This window comes from Aulostomus chinensis, chromosome 4 (genome assembly GCF_037954235.1).
Source record: "Aulostomus chinensis isolate RoL2024-O1b breed Wild chromosome 4, RoL_Achi_v1.0, whole genome shotgun sequence".
NCBI classification, from domain to species: domain Eukaryota; kingdom Metazoa; phylum Chordata; class Actinopteri; order Syngnathiformes; family Aulostomidae; genus Aulostomus; species Aulostomus chinensis.
Genome location: NC_141323.1, coordinates 11730918 through 11748535, shown reverse-complemented (window position 1 = coordinate 11748535; position 17618 = coordinate 11730918). Strand labels below are relative to the sequence as shown.

Here is a 17618-nt window from a genome sequence, read left to right as displayed (position 1 = left end):
CCTGAGAGCCTCCCTGCTAGCTTGAGGTGTGTTACCATGGCAACCCATGCTAACTTCACTTCTTACTCATTTTCATTTCATATCTCATAACATTTCCCCGGAGATAAGATGAAATGTGTGAAAGCGGGGGTGGGGGGTGTTTGCCTGCGTTCAGGAAAATAATGACGTGATAAAGAGAAAATCGTGGCAGTCAGAACAGGAAGGGAAAGAAATAGCTTTGTGTCCATTGAGCACATTCTCCTGTGTCCCCCACTTCATCCTCCAGAAGGTTCGGTCAAAAAATGGAGGGGAGAACAAAAAAACAGGATTTGGGCTCCTCGTGCGCCTCTCCGGCAACTTTCATTACAATCCTCCTCGCAGTTCTTTTCCAGTCCTGCTAACAGCAACAGCATGGCCTCCTTAGCAGGAGGAATGATGGATGATTCGGAGTCATGTGATATCAGTCAGGAAAGGAAGAGTGAGGATGCATGGGCTGACCTGCAACTCCCCCTCCTCCCTTAATCATTTAACAAATGTTGTCTCTGGAGCTGCTGCATGGGAGATGAATGTGCTTTAATCATCTGCTTTACAAACTCTGGTTTGAATATTTAACTGAAAGTGCTGATTTGTGCGTTCCTGCGCCGGATGTGCCGTTCACATCCTGCGAGTTTTTTCATTAATTTGATCTCAGCCACGCAAAATGAGACTGGGCTGCTGGGATTCACCTCAGGAAAACCACCAACAAAGAAGAACACACAGTGTTGCTCCCCTGTTTTTGTTGTTGTTGCTGTTGTTCCTGACTTCCTGCTTTCTCTCTGCGGTGTCTCCAGGTGTTCTGAGCCTCCCGGAGAGTTTGAACCTGCACCGGGATCAGCAGCGTTCCGGGAGGGGCAGCGAGGGTCACGGCTACACCCAGGCTGAGCTCCGCACGCTGGAGCAGTCGCTGCTGGCCACTCGGGTGGGCAGCATCGCCGAGCTGAGTGAGTGGAGTTGTAACACCTCTGACGTTTATCATCTTCTACAGGAAGAAGAAACACGAGCCAAGATTTCAGCTTTTAATCCTCCGTCGCCACAAAAGATTAAATTCTTGGAACGGCGATAAATGGAATGCAAAGTTTGTAATTTCTAACTGTGGAGTTCTGAATCATCAGAACTGTCGCTGTTAGAGGAAAGAACGGATAGACTGAATAGAAACGTTGCATCGGGGTTTGTTTTTTTCTAATTTACTTGATTTTTTATCGTATTCATGTTGTGTTTGGGTCTTTAAATCAGGCTTCGTTGTTTGATTGTTTTTTTTAATGATGCATCCTGGTTCATGTTTTATTCCAAACTGTATTTCCTGCATCTTTCAGGTCAGAATGAATGAACTTAACAGTCGTGAGCTTCAAATACTTGAATAGTTGTTAGATGAATCACTGGAGGACACTGAGAGGCAGCAGCTCCACTCATCAAAGTTCTCCTGGTTCTGGCGTAGTTCCCGTGCATCATCGGTGCCCTACGGCCGGCGGAAGGATACATCTTTGTGTTGGTCAGTTGGCAAGTCAGATGTTTGTCCCCTCAAAACTTCAGCTAGCAGAGGGAAAACTGCGTATTCACCAGTGTTGCTAGGCAGGATCTGAAGCAGGTTTTCATGTTAGGGGGTTGCAATCAGTTGTTTTATTTACTTCTCATTCAGTTATGAACAAAAAGTTACAAATATTTCCCTGCGGCACTTGTTATGACTGAGGTTAGATTAGTTCACCAGTGGTGAACTCGGTGCTGGGGGGCTGAGAGAACTCCCTCCCTTTATGACTCGGGACGGACGAGGGGACATGAAATGAACCGTTAGCTTCAGTCGCGTCATCTGTTCCTTTGGGTCTAAACGGCGTTGGGCCATCAGGGGTCGTGACCTCAACATGTACCTGCTTTTCGGCGTCTCATTGCAGCACCAGTGATTAGTGAGGAAGAATGTATTTTAGATATTTGATGTATTTGCTGAACTGCAGTTCATCTAAAAGTTTGAAGTTCAGCTAACAGTTTGTTATGCTCACTTCTACCTCAAGTAGCCAAGTAGCCCCATTAGTGTGCAGGAATGCGCCCTCCCTCTCCCCCGCGGCCTGTCACGGTGGTCTGAGCCTCACCCCTGCTACTGTCCCCTCGCCGCTCCCTTCATCCGTCTCCCCCGCCTCCTCCCCCGGTGTCACGCTGCGGCCAGGAACCCTTCTATTACAGCTGTTCTAACACCTGTGTACGAGTTCCGCCTGTAGGCGTCTCAATCCAAGGTCGCCACCTCAAAGGCTTTTAACTCAACTTGAGAGGAATTCGGGGGGCTTCTGCTCCGCCCCCCCACCCCCAGCCCCCCACTCTCTCCATATTAGCTCATGCTGTCCCCTCCAGACGGTTGCTCTTTGGATGCCTGTGTCCCTGCACACGTGTTTGCTTTGACCTTGTGGCTCGTTCTAAACCGGTTTTTCCTTCAGCACCATTGATTGATGGAAGGAGCTGCGCTCGTAGAAACGGTCCAGTCGATGCTCCCTCCACCTGCCGGCTGCCGGGGGAAGAGTCCCTCAACCACCGGTCATCCAAAACGCCACAGAGGACAAAACATATCTTTACATTTATTAACTTTTCCCAAGATATAACAGCCTGCGTTGCAGCTGTTGCCGGGCAACAGATATTTCCCTCCATGCATAAATTAATACTGTCCGCTTCACTTGAACATATAATTTAAATGCAAACCAGAAGATCTGATGAGTTCATTTGCAGAAACAGATGGAAAAAAAAAACAATGAATATAAAAGTGTAATAAATCTTAAATAATGTTGATAGGTTTTGTTGTGGTGTGAACAACAAGACGTCCAGCGACTCTGCTAGGGAGAAAATGTGCCCATTAATCCAAGATGTCGCTCCAGTTTTCTGCTCATGAATCGGGAACACGGACATATTTCGTTGTTTTGGACTTCCCAAGCGGAGAGAATTTACCTCTCAGCAGAGACACCGCACAACTTGAAATCCACGCTGGAGTTTTTTCTCTATATTGGAGCCAAATCAGTGATGGGTGGCAGAAATGCATGCATGAAGGTCAGAAGCGGATATAAGAGCACACGTCTCCTGCAGCCGCTGGTGGAGATGCTAGCACGCTCTAAAGAGCAGCCTCCTGTCTTAATGCGCTATAATTTGAACACATTCGTCCAAAACTTGAAAGAGAATCTGCTCGCGAGGATCAGAGGCTACAACAAACCGCGCAGACGGCCTTTTGATCCCGGTTTCATGCGGCTTGTATTGTGATCCGGGCCTCCTCGGCTCCGGGCCGGGCCGGTCAAGCGCTGCCAGGGGGTTGACATGTGGCTCATAATGCAGCTACCAGCGGCGTGCAGTCATTTAGGTCATTTCGGTGGCGAGCTCTCCTCTCAGTGTGGCGATGTAGGAACAGATTGACGTGTCAGTGTGAATCTGCTTGTCGAGAGCAGGATGATTCCATTAAGGGCGCCACTTTTATCACGTCCCGCCATCTGCTTAGCCCAAGCTAAAGCAGCAGATTTGCTAGAACTTTCATTTCTTTTTCTTTTTTCTTTTTCCTTTTTTCTTCAGCAGATGGGTTATAAATCAGAGCGGCTCAAAATACTGCAGGTACGGCTCGTGTAGAATCAGCCTGACTGCTCTATGCAAGCATCCAGAAGATAAGTCAGCTGATGAATATATATATATATATATATATATTTTTTTTTTTTTTTTTTTACTTATTTATTTTTTTACAGTCAATAAATCCCATAAAAAGACACAGGCAAGCAACAAATTCTAGAGCTGTCTATGAGTGCACCGACTGCTAAATTATTCCTGGAATTCCCCTGTGCTTCAGTGCTCTGTTGTCAAACTAGAATTATAGATCATCATCAGCCAGTGCAGTTCACGTCCCTGTTCGTCCACAATCGTGATACGCAGAGCCGACTTTGAAGGGATTTCATGAAAGGTGTTCACGTCTTTTTCAAGAAAGAAAAAAAAAAGAAACGTATCATTCCCTCAGCGTGTGACTGACGCGGCCTTGAATAACAGCCCAGGAAAGTCTTTCTGCTGAGCGGTGTGTCACATCGACGCTGACCTTTGACCCTTTGTGTGTGTGCGCGTGTGTGTATAAGTCATCACTTTATCATTTCATGCTTTTAGACAGTTGTGTTGCGATCCGTTCCTCCTGGACTCCAAGTGAACATTTGAGCCACATTTAGAGGAACTCAAGGGTCCCAGTGACCTCAGCCTTTGCTCGCCAAACTCAGGTTTGCTTATCCCGGCGTCCAAGAGATGAAATCCAGTCCATGTGTGCCACACTTGGAGAAATTCCACGGTCATTAGCCTGGAATGGAGGTGTGGATGGATGGACCACCCAGGAGCGCGACGTTACTTTACATTTGAGGTACTCAAGCGTGTATTCCTGCGTTTATTTGTGAAGTTTCACAGTATTACTGGAATGATTAAGTTATTTAAATCCTAATCCCTTGTACCACTTGATACTAAGAACATATAATTCAGACGTAATGAGTGGGCCACAGGCCAAAATCACTTATTCAGCAATGAATTTTCTGGTGCTCAGTTTACTGCAGCTAGTCAGACAGGAACAAAGCCCTCTTCAAGTTTTAGTTACATTTCACACGTCAGTTTACCACCAGTACTCGTGAACAAGTCGTTTTTCCAGTGCACGTGAACGCAGCACAGGATTCCTGAGTGTAAAGCAGAGCGTCGAGGCTGTAACTCATCTGATTTATGATAATTACAGTAATGTTCATAATAGGAAGCCATGCAGTAGTAATAGGTTAATATAACACTGCACACACCACCTCCAGCATCACCGCTGGAGCAGACCAACAACAGGAAGTAGAGCACGGTCAGAGGCTGCGTTACCTCATAAAGTCCCAAATCTGCTTCTTATCAAGGCATAAAACTGTTCAGATCGAACCTATTAGCTTCATATCAAGACCATAAACAAGATGGCTGGAAATGACGCGGCCGCGCGGAGACGTTTGTCATTTCACACCCGGCTTGATCTGTAACAAATGGGTAATTGAAGAGCCCGTTAAAGAGCGATATTCATCACCCCATCCCTGATTCCACTCTCCAGAGGGAAGAAAAATCATTCTGTTCCCTCGTTTGTTGGCTCTTCTCTGCTCATCTAACGTACCCGAACGAGGGGAAGAGACGGCCGAGGCGGGTTTGAGCGGCGGGCGCTCGGGTGTTTCCTCATCTCCCGTGACACTTTGCCATGAGGGATAACTTTCATCTCAGGTGGTTTTTTTTTGTTGTTTTTTTGTGTATGTGTGTGTGTACCATCAGTGTATGTGGCGTGTAGACTCCGAAGGCACTGACATATTGTGACCAGGTGTGACAAAGAGAAGGCCGCTGTAGGTCAGAGAGCAGCCGCGAGGTAAATCAACGGCGTTACAAAATACAGTGCAGGCCTCTCAAACAATGAGGCCCTCCAGTCCTCCAACTGGGTCCGCCTCAACCACAGAAATGGCAAATATTCAAAGTATGAACTGAGTTGTAGTCGCATTGACATGTTGTCCTTGATTCTGTTCGTGGTTGCCGTTATATCACTCTTCATACATCCAAAATATCATACGGCCCTTGTGTTTATTTCCCTGTGAATCTGTCATACCACCTCAGCGCTCGTGAAGGCGTATAAACATGAGCAGCTACGACTCGGCCCTGTAGTCAGTTTGCTGCGGTCCAAATCTGGATGTTTTCCTTCCCAGTTTGGTTTCTTTTTTTTCCCCACAAAGAAGAAAAAAAGAAAATTCGAGAGCCAAAATGCATTATTTAAACCTTTGTGAACCTTCGCTGATCTTAAAGATGTCAAAGAAGATAAACAAAAGAACAATTGCTTGAAGACATTACAAGTCGAGACCAGACCAGCATCAGTTATTTGGTTTCTGGCCGCTGGAAACAGTCGATTCTGCCTCTCAGTGGACAAGGCCCACCAAACTCTGTTCAAGGTCAGATGACTTTCCCACCGTAAATAAACCTCAAGAATTTGTCTGTGACCTCTTTCAGTCTGTCTTGGCAAAAAAAAAGGGGGTGGGGGAGGGAGGGGTTGGCTCGCTGCAGTGTCCAGATCCCTCCAAACTTTCAGTATGAACAAGAAAATCCTGAATCTGATTCAAGATGGATACTTTTCTCTGCTCTGTGCTGCATCAGGAGGCTGAGAGCCGCAGACCCCAGCTGACTGCTAGTTAGCGTAGCACACTGAAAGACACGTCTTCCGAATCTTGCAGGTTGTTTTTCCCTCTGTGTTTTGTGGTCCTAATGAATAAGTTCCAGGACCTTGGTTTGTCCACAGCAAATCCTCCTCATACTCTCTTACAGAGACTTACAAACACTGCCATTTTCTGTGCTAAGCTAACTAGCAGTTAGCATGTCTCTGTAGATCTCAGCTCTCTAATGCAGTATCGAAGTGAGAAGGGTGTCAATCATCTTGTCTGGTTCTGGAGAGACTGGAAAAAAATGCCCATTTCTTCTTCTCCTTCTTCTTCTTCTTCTTCAAAAAAAGGGGGGGGGGTGATTATGTGTAACAGCAGATTTGAAAGCACCTGAAGACGCAGACAGAAGGTCAACGATGAGGTTAGCGGCTACCAAACGGTCCAGTCTGATGTCCTGAGGATTGTGAATAAACATTTCATCTTTGAGGACGTGTAGCATGTAGAAATACAACTTGGCTTGTGCTTTGAAGAGTTTCTACATTTATACGCTGACAAATACCATGAACAGTCAGTTTTAGAGTGAACCACAGCTCCATTTTGCTTTCGCTACTGAAATGTTTGGAGAATCGTTGCTAGTCTGGATGCTACTTTGCTAACTGGTCAATAAAATTAGCTTGTACACTGAAAAACCTACTTTTAGAACACAGTGATGCTATGAGCACAATATTTGGAAATGTTGTTGAGCTGGTAACGCTGCTGCTGCCCAACATAGCTGTAAACACACTGCTAGGAGTGAGGCTAACTTCATTTATTAGCCCTTCTAATATTTATTACTGTCAATAAAAATAAAACATACATTTCATTTTAGCTTTTTTAGCTCGTCAACATCTCGTCCCTACTTTTCGCTAATGATAGGAACACTGTTCTAGAGAGAAAACGTTCCCCTACATGTAATATTTCTTCATGAGCCTCACTGCTTTTTAAATTTGCAAATCCACCTGTTTCCCGTCGTCTCTGCGCCGTTATCGCGTGTACGTTAAAAATGGGATAATGTGATAGATAGACACGGAAGAACGAGGACGACGTGTTACATTTCATCTTCAGGCCACTGGTGCTATTCTCATTTTTCATATTAGAGTTTAAATACTTTTGCCTACTTTCCCATGCATCATTTTTCTTAATCTCATACAGTCTGACCCACTTCTCAGCAGAGGTGTTAGATTAAAAATAAAAGGAAAAATGAGTCAGTCAAACTAAATATCTCTTAAAAAACCCTCATCTTGTCAGTAAATAGGGTGATATAGTCGGAGCTATAAGGTGGCGTTTCTCCTTTTTTCTTTTCTTTTTTTTTTTTTTGCTAATAAGGACATTAGATGACTTCCTCTACTGGTGATAATGTCACCCTCTTGTCCTTTTCACTGTCTCTCACTAATGGACTTGTCAAGGCAGGACAGTATTTCAGCGCTGCGAAAGGTTCCTGCTGTCATTTCTGTCCTCTTCGCATCACTTTTTTGGCACATTCTCCGTCCAGTCCGCATTGACATTCACATCTTGGTGTCCGTCCATCTTGGAGACAATTTAGAAAAAGAAAAAAAATTTTTTTTTATATATATATATACAGTATATATATATATATATTATTGCAGCTGCCCGTTCAGTCCCTGCAATGTAGCACCGCCATTTTTCCTTATCTGTCTCCCAGCACCTTTTAGGAGGACAGCGAGGTCACGCTGACACAAACAACCTTCCTCGCAATCCTCCGAAGACGCACTTCTTCATCTCAGTCACGCTGGAAAATCTTGTAGACTGTTGCTGTTCGCTGCAGTAATTATACCTGAGGCTGGATTCATTATTGTATAATGACTTAATGTCCCTGGAAACCCGACACAAGATCCCGCGCGTTCCTCTGAGATCCTCGCTGCAGAGATTAAAACAGCGATTAGGAGGCTGCTTGAGCAGAAAAAAATGTGTCTGGGTAGGAGATGTGACACTTTTACAGGGTTAAAGAACCGAGACACACGGTGGTATTATCAGCCTTCGTCATTTGTGTCATTTAATCATCTTATTTTTTTATTTCAAGGTTGAACAACTTTACTCAAATCTAAAAAAAAAAAAAAAAAAGTGCAGGTTTTTTTATCGGCCTCTAGGATGATCAATATTATCCCAGCGCTTCTAATTGAGCTCACGCACACAAACAAGCTTCATTTATCTGCAAATTGAAATTTCAAGTGTCATTTACACCAAAAACTTTACTTAGTTTGCCAAAATAGATTAAAAAAAAAAAACCTTTCTTGAAAGGTATAAACAGTTAGGAAAAGCAAGTATTTCATATTTTTCAAATTCATCCTTGTTTTTATCCACAGTTCATGAATTTTCTCTGCTTTCAGAATAATGTTTAATAAAACATGTGTATTACAATACAAAAGATTGGTGCTGCACCTTTTGTTTGGATGGCAAAAGAATTTTGTGTTACGTCAAACTGTTCTTGCTGCATTTTATTTTGATTTCCTTGGACATGAAAGCCACCTCACGTCAAGGTCAAACAACATGCTGAGTGCATCTGCAGCCGTCTTGTTTTAGTGTTCGTTGTCAATGCATAGAAAATCTAATTGACTTTGATCATTTTTGGTTCTAAAAATGACTGGCTTGCATAAAAAAATATGAGTTTGTGTCAGCTGAACCTGATTTTTTTATGTCGTTATTGACCATCCTGACCGTTTGTCAAAATTTAGGGTTTACAGTGAAGGACACGTTGTGGATAAAGGTCTCAGCAGTTTACTCGCCAGATGAGAATGCATTAAATAGCAGCTTGGCCCGCAGCAGAAAAACAAGAGCGAGCCAAAGCTCCACTTAAAAAATGACCCGCCGCGCACGGACGAGGGGGAAGCTCTCCGACGCCGACCCGAGACTCGACTGCGCCACATAAACCGCAGGGGCCGATCCCCAGCTGTACGGGTGCTTGGTCCCAGTCGCGCCGCAAGGACAGAAAGCTTAATAGCGAACTCTTGCATCTAATAATGGTCAGCGCGGTGTCAGAGACGATTAAGTGGGGATTACTTTGTTTCCTCTTCATGTTTAAGGTCACCGGCCTGTGTTCAAATCTCTTGTCAATGCTGTCACGGAACCCAGGTGTTGACTTCTAATTAAAATCCAATGAATGTATTGCATTTCCAATGAGGACGGATGTGTGTTTGCGCCCTCGCCACCGCGAGTGGTGCAGCGCCACTCCACAGGCAGATGTTCTTCATTAATAATTATTACCCATCAGCCTGACACGGAGCGCTGGGGATACTCGAGGCTGCCTCAGCTCCTTGACTACGAGGAGCCTCCGTCACTGAGAGACGGGCTGAAGTTTTCACAACCACTTCCCCGTGGAAGATGCCTTTAAAGTGGTGCTGCTCTAAACTGAGAGATAATGTGGATGGGCTAATTCAGAGAGAGGACCCAGACGGCTAATGGAGGTTTTGGGGTAATAAGGCAGTGAATTGAACGGGCTTAGCTCTCACCTTCAAAAACAGGGAAGGTGACGGGCAGCTGTGTGCAGGCAAACGCTTGCAGCAGAGCTCCGATGGGAAGAGACTTTGGTATATCGGCTGAACTTTGTCGCTCTGTTGGCTCGGATGGTCAACGATTCATCTACTGTATCATTGCACTTTGTGCCGCGCACCTGAGCATTAGCACAGAGAATAGCTCAGTAGGGTACAATACCACTGCCAAGGGTCGCCCAGAACAAAAGGCAATTCCTTTCCCCCACCAGGTGGCACTGTGACGAACCTGCCTCAAAATGTATTCTTCCTTGGCTCATTCAACACTCGCTCACTGGTCAGATTTTGCGTGATCCTGCTGACAAACGCCGCAGGAAACACAACCTCCTAAAAACGCAGTGTTTTTTTTTTTTTGGTTGTTGTTTTTTTTTTTTTTTTTAATCTCAGAAATAGAAAATGCAGCAAAGAAAATGTAAAATTCTCAATTACCAGGCTGAGGTTGTGGACGCACGCGTCTGCTGCATCTGCTATTATTGGTGCTGCGCTGTGATCATTAACTCTGACACTTTACTGACATTTCTGTGGAGAAATGTTTGTTTGGTTGAGAGAAGCTTGTTCAAGTATCCTGCTTTTAACAGAGGAGGTTTGATATGTAATTGGTTAGAACTCCGTGATCTAAATTACAGCAGGCTTCCACTGCTGATGCTTCACAACAGCAGTTTTGAAGATGTCAGGAAAAATGTGTTTGAGATACTGTTGAAAAGCCCATTAATGAATGTGTAAGGAATGGGGTCAGGACAACAAATGGAATGCTCGGCTCACAGATGCAATCCTGCAACGTTCTGAGGTGGAGGCTGAATTGTCTAATTGTTGCCTGCCTCCACCAGGAGTTTTAAGCATTTTAGTTCTGATGCTGTGGAGTTTTCTAGAGGAGCCTCCTCTGTTTAGAACAGCGTGACCCCCCCCCCCCAGGCCAAGAATTTAATGCCACCTAGAGGCTGATCTGTTGTGTTTTTCTGATGTTGTTGCCTCCCCCTCAGGATGTCTCCAAAAAAACAAAATGCCAGATTTTGATGAAATTCAGTGAAAAGGCGGGAAATGTTTCAAGAAAGGAGGGATCCAGATAGAACTGCAGATGCTAAGTCCTGAAGTAAATTTATGACTATGATCATGGAGGTCACATGCACGGATGCACCGGGATGTCCGAGGCAAATTTCTCACCGGGGCAAACATTTAATAGCTTTGAACATCAAATGTGTGCCTGTATAGCCATCATTATTTTCTATCGTCATGAGTATTTTTGGAGGCCGACCCGGAAGTTAGCATCCGCATGGGAAGGTAGCATCACCAGGGGAAAGTAGTATCAGAATGAGAAGTTAGCATCACGATGGGAAGTTAGCATCACCAGGGGAAGGTCGTATCAGAATGAGAAGTTAGCATCATGATGGGAAGTTAGCATCACCAGGGGAAGGTCGTATCAGAATGAGAAGTTAGCATCACAATGGGAAGTTAGCATCACGATGGGGAGTTAGCATCACTATGGGGAGTTAGCATCACTATGGGAAGGTAGCATCACCAGGGGAAGGTAGTATCAGAATGAGAAGTTAGCATCACGATGGGAAGGTAGCATCACCAGGGGAAGGTCGTATCAGAATGAGAAGTTAGCATCACTATGGGAAGTTAGCATTACCAGGGGAAGGTTGTATCAGAATGAGAAGTTAGCATCACTATGGGAAGTTAGCATCACTATGGGGAGTTAGCATCACTATGGGGAGTTAGCATCACCAGGGGAAGGTAGTATCAGAATGAGAAGTTAGCATCACTATGGGAAGTTAGCATCACCAGGGGAAGCTAACATCAACTATAAGACAATAGGATTTTTTACATTCGATTTTAGATTTGGCGCAACAAAGTTTGAGAGTTAAAATGTAATTGTTAGAAGAACAAAGCTAAAGTTACACTATGTGCGAACGTGGGCACGTGACCTCACTGACACCACAACTAGCCTCTTCTGTTTGTGGTTTGGTTTTGTAGTCTTGTGTAAGCAACTGTCATTTTCCGGACACATAAAGTCCTCTAAATTAAGAAGAGTGGAATTTATTGGCATATTTTATTCCATAAAACAAAACATGAAAATATCTTAAACTAGTGTGACTCTTGCTTCGGGCATTGAACTGAAAACCCATTCATGCCTGCGTTGTTTATCTATAGTGCACAAGCTGCTGCTGCCATGCTAAACACACAAGTATGCAGATTTTCTTCCAGTATTTGCTTTGATTTGGTTTGTTGCTGCGTCTCCGTTCGCTCCATAGCAGGCTGAGTAAGTCCCATCTGTATTGTAATTATGAAGCTTTTCCAAAGAGGAATAAAGGAATAAAACAGCTTTTTTTTCTTACTGTACATGAACGGCTTAGTTATGTTTAAGTTTATTTGATACAGTGGATAATCAAGACCACACATAAAGTTAGTCATTATATTCTGCAGCAGTGTTTCAGCTGATCTTCAGAGAAAAGCCATTAAAGTCTCTAAAACAGTCATTAGAAGTGGCGTCCATTTAGAGGGGCCCTCCTGCGAGTTGCAGGAAAGATGATGATAATAGTATGTTTAATCTCCCGCTCCATTTTCTGGAAATATCTGGAAAACTCTGATAAGATGATAATACTATGGTTCGATAACCTCTCAAGGCGAAGAGAAGTCATTATCTCGGAGGGTCTTGTGTTATTTTCCCCCCGTTTCATAATGGATGTTAATAGAAGACAGCGAAGAGAGGGAAAAAAAAGACACACTGCAGGGATTCATGGGACTTTTACAAATGAGCCATCCACGGTTGAGTTTAAATCTGTTAAAATCATCAGTTCGGGGAGCGGACAGCTGCAGCAGTTGTGGGTCATTGTTTCAGCAGCATCATTTCTTGCAAATATGGTACTTAGTGAGGCATTTCATAACATTTTGCAGTGTCTTGCATCATGGGATTCCTCAAATCTAGTTAAAATTTCCTGCGGGAGAGATGGAAAGTAGATAAACAAAGTGGAATGTTTGACCCTGACCGGCCTTGATACGCCGCAATAATTAGACAAAGTTGTGGTTTAGATCTACCTGCAACTCTTAATTTGTGATTCAAAAGTTTCTCATTTCAATGAATTATTCCGTACCCCCACTGTCGTCGGTTCCCGTGGTAGAACAGATGGCATCATGCAGCCGCTTTCAAGTGTTTCCTCTGAAGCAGCTGCCTCCAGAGATTATGTACAGTATTCTATGGCGCAGTATAGACGCAGTTGTCTGTGTGGCATCCATAAACACAACATTAGCAGCGTATCACTTCATGAAACTGATATTGTACTGGCACATATTTAAACATTCAGCAGACACGGAGCAACATTAGCATTCATTTGGTGCTGTGTTTCTGGCCTCCAGGCAAATGTAGCCTCATTCAGCTCTAGCTGGGGTTATACAATCTCCCTATATCCAGCTACCTTTAAGGTATAATATCTAACATTAAAGTTTCAGAAATAATTACTTTTATATGTTTAGTTAAGGTGTGTACTTACAAAATGATGTTCACACGCAGAGAAATGTATACTTTGATTCTAGGGAACACTTGAAATGACATCATATCCCCTGTAGCCATCGAGCTAATTCATGGGCTACATTTAGCGTTGTAACATTTTGGAACATAAAGTACTTAAGCGGCTGCAAATCCCCTTCAGTGTTTCCTGAAGGATTGTTTTCACTGCTAGTTTTCCTAGTCTGAACTCACAGTTTTTCACACAGATCAGTCCTACTAACAATTCATCAGGGACAGAGGTTTGGCCCCTGTGTTGCCCAGGAACTCCCTCACTGATGTTAATTTGGGAACTGACAAGTTTTGACTGAGACCAATGCCGTTATCAGTTTGGCTTTTTGGGCCAAGTCTTAATCAGTTCTTCATCACTTTGCCATGTTAAACAGTAGTCATCCTTTGCAGATTTTCAGCCTTAATGTAGCTGATTTATGCAGGTGAAGACGTACAGTAGAAAAGTCTGTATGGGGTTGCGTGCCAGAGCAAGTGATTCTACTCAGAAGGGAAATTAGCCTGATAAAATCTGAACATAGATGAGAGAAATTACAATGACCCTTTCCTTAATAGGACTTTGAGGTCATGCTAGCCGTAGCCTGAGAGTTACTGCTAGCTCTCAGGCTACAGCTAGCATGACCCAGCCATTAGCTCAAAGCCTGAGAGCTAATGGCTGGGTCATGCTAACCGTAGCCTGAGAGCTAGCAGTAGCAACAGTTGGCCTTCCAATTTCCCTCAACATTTGGCAACATCAAGTTGTCGTTATTCTTATTTCAAGCTGAACACACAGCTCTGATGGGGGGGGGGGGTGTATTTTTCCAACTTTTTAGTTGTCACAAGTAAAAAAAACTGGGAAAAAACAGCATTTTGCCAGAAAAAAAAGGGTTGACACTCCATTCATTTAAAATTTGGTAAAATGTTTTCCGACTAGTACAATACAGTTCCTGCACTGTTCTCCAGTTCCTTGACCTTCTACTGAGCCTTCGGCATCTTTGCTGCCTCCCACAGCCGCTGCTGACTCTTTTGTGTCTATACTATTGTGTTGCACTCCAAGTTGTGGGAGGAGCAGCTCAGAAAAACAGGATAAATAAGCATTAAGTACAGAAAAGGCTCTCAATGTCCCGTTAATTTAAGCCCAGAGGCATACGATTCTATAACGTTATGGATGTACAACGTTAGCTGAGTGGATAATGACTCAGGTTTGCTAATTCACATTACAATAGCTAACTTTACTTGTAAGTATTTAAAGAAAATTAAATGAGAACTATGAATAAAGGAACAACCTCATCAGATTATGAAGGAATGGCGGTTGTTGAACATTAAACACAAACTCCCATGATTCCAGGCTACTTTGTTTGCGAGAGGACCCTCGCAGCAGAAATGTCGCACTGTTTACGCTGTTGATAGGCAGGCATCCCAAGTGGTTGGCATTATCTTTATATGATGCATCAATTGCATTTGACATTTTCACATTTACTCAGCCTTCCACTCCCCATCTATCATTTTATTTTATAATTGTGAGTCATGTGAACATGTGAGTACAACGTGGCAGCAATTTCTGCTTTATTTTCTCATCGTTTTTTTAGTTCCATCTTTGCAGTTGTTGACCTCTGGCTATGCCACGCTACTGTGCGTTATCACCCCGCTCTTTTGAAATGAACAAACAATAAAAATGAAGACGAAATGGTGACGCCCTTGTGTGCAAACCCTCCGTGAAACCCAGCAAAAAGCGCTAGAAAATACAGATCTGGATATATTTTACTCTCGTTCCCCGTTTGGCTGGCAGCCGACTCACAGCTCCACCGGCCCAGAGGGTCAACTCCCGGTGCTCCAGATGGCCACTCATCCTCTAACTGCATCCTGTCCAGGTTACTGTAGAAGTGTGATTTTTGGATTATAAAACCAAAGCTGGGAGCATGCAGTATTAAAAGCAGCTTCTGCACTGATCCTGCCAATGATTCCCCTTCGCTGTTCAAACAGGAAGTTATCACTGACCTTCCCACTAATGCCCCTTATTGAAAGTGTCTCCGCGATTATTCCCTTTTAAGCAACACTGGTAAAAGTATTTATGAACTGTGTGTTGATGATGACATGTCCTGTAATTGTCTGTGATTAATAGTTGCCACGGAATTGCTAATGTGCCCCCGAGGCAGGGCCTCTGAGTCGCTCGTATTACCAAGCGATGATTAACCGTCCTGGTTTTGCCCTCCGGGGAGTCGTAGGCCGTGGCAGCGAGTCTGAGGACAGTTGAGGAATCTTCCGTCTTGCGTTAGGGAACCAGAGCCGCCTCGCTGTGATGATTTCAGGTCACATTTGATAAGAAGCTGGCTCACCTCACCTTGTCGGATTGAATTACAGACTCTCATTGACCAGTTCGTGACAATCCTATAAAAGCATTTAAATCATTTGGGTCAAATGTCAGTTCAATTAGCCGTAGTAGGTGTCAGAATAGTAATTTCATCTTTTTTTCTATTGCCAGGCCCTGCTCTAAGGGGGGGGAGTCACCAAAACTCCGTGACGATCTCTGACTTTGATCCTCGACCCTTTCAGCTTTTAGTGTCTGAGTTGACTCGATTAACTCGACAACCGCTCAGCCTATCAATGTCAAACTTGACATGTGCGTTGCTGGTGTCACGGAGAAGTGCAGCGCCAAGTATGGAGTCTGAGGTCTAAGGGAGTCTGAAGGTCTTAGGGTCTAAGATAACTGAATGACAGACTGAGATTTTGAGATGAGCGTACAGCCCGATAAGAAGACGTGGGACGTTTTTGAAGAGTTTTGCTGTCGTTTGTTGTTGTATTTAAAGGCCGCAGGGCACCATTAGCTTTGAGCTAAATGTCTGTGACTGGCTGTCTCTCTCTGCATTCTGGAGTCACAAAGAAGTGCCAAAGCAATGTTAAAACATCTTTGCAAGCTAAAAACACCCATTTTTATTTGAAAGGCCAAAAACACATTTTGGATGATGTATCACTTTAAAAAAAAACTTTTTCTCAGGCATTTGTTTCAATGAGGATTTGCAGGTTTGGAGCTTTTGAGTGGCAGAAACTGAATTAGTGAGATTTCATTACAGGTCGTGACAGCATGTGAGTGAGTTTGATTTAAGCCAGTTTTGGTTACACAAACAATACATTACAGTTGAACTGAGGACAAAAGCCAGGTCCTTTTTGATTTGTTAAGGTTACCATTAGGTCATCAGGAAATGAGTGTTAGGCCATATGAGTGTTAGATGGGCATAAAACCTGGGAAGAGGGGAAATTCCAACCTGCGCAGTGGGTTAACACACCTGAAATGCTGCCAAAACCATAATATCCCACCAGGAAATTGGAAAGCTTTTGAGTGCTCTGAGTAGCAGGTTTGACGTATCATTGTTTGTGGTTTAAAATGAGAAAGATACTTGCTCTAAACCTAAGAAGTCTCCATGTTTAATTTGGGACAAACTCATTAGCCTGGGTGACTGTGATATTGGTCTGTCAGGTAGCTGATTTTTGTGAAGCTAACGTTACGTTAGCTAGCTGGCTAGCTAATCACATAACTCAATAAACTGACCATAATCAGTTGAAATATTGACCTCCCAAGCTTCTTTTAATGTTGTTTACAGGGTGATAAGATTGTTTGCCGCCTTTTCTATGTTTGACAGCATAAATCTTGGCCATGATGCCTGTTTGTAGTCGTTTCCTGAACTCTCCTCTCTATTACCTGGAGTCGGGAGCATTCCAGCTTCCTAGCTGTATGAATGATAATGGCTACTGAATATTCATGGGTTGGAAAGGTCTGCAGTTTGACCGGCATCCTGGCTAGTCATCCCGCTGAAACTTAATCCCTTAGGTATAGCAATGATGCCGTTTCACCATTTTCTTCGTGAGAACCAGGACCAAAGTTTTGCTCTGTAGTGAGTCCTTCCAACAGGGGAAGGACTTGGCTGGGAGAAAGGAAGACACTAAGCTGTCCCCTATGATTAATTCAAATGAGCTGAAGCATGAACCCCATAGGAGTGTTGCTTTGATAATTACAGCATTGGGGATGGGAGCAAATGTTGTCTTGCTGACAAAACCAAAGTCACAAGAACAATTAATGAGGGGAAGAAAAAGCTTGATGTGTCTGGCGTTGGCTCAGAGGGACAGCGGTGGTTTACATGGTGGCTGCATCTGATGTTTTTGGCTAACTCACCAGTTTTTCTTGTTAAGACATGAAAGGTGGCGGTTTATTTTTAGATGTGGTGTGGTTGTGGGGTTCTGTTTTTGCTAGGGAAGGTTTGCAGACCCCGAGGGAGTGCTGTCAGATTTTGGAATAAGTCGTCCTCTGGCATCGGAATCAGAGTTGCTTAAACTGCGAACCTCCTTGCTCAGTTAGAAACAAAGTAAATGTGTATGTTGTTATATTAATGGGCTTGTTATTCTTAATATTCCAGCTCGTGGAGCAGTGTAAGCACACGCTGA

General features: G+C 43.8%; 1 protein-coding gene across 3 annotated transcripts in view; it reads left to right on the top strand.

The window, feature by feature from the left end:
- The window catches only part of abtb3a (ankyrin repeat and BTB domain containing 3a), a 167569-nt gene that overhangs the window by 111730 nt on the left and 38221 nt on the right, over positions 1 to 17618 (top strand). For all 3 annotated transcript variants that reach the window (XM_086201810.1, XM_086201809.1, XM_086201808.1), the window contains exon 2: positions 810 to 959. In XM_086201810.1, coding sequence (XP_086057936.1) covers positions 810 to 959 — 150 coding nt within the window. The remainder of the gene's footprint in view (positions 1 to 809; positions 960 to 17618) is intronic.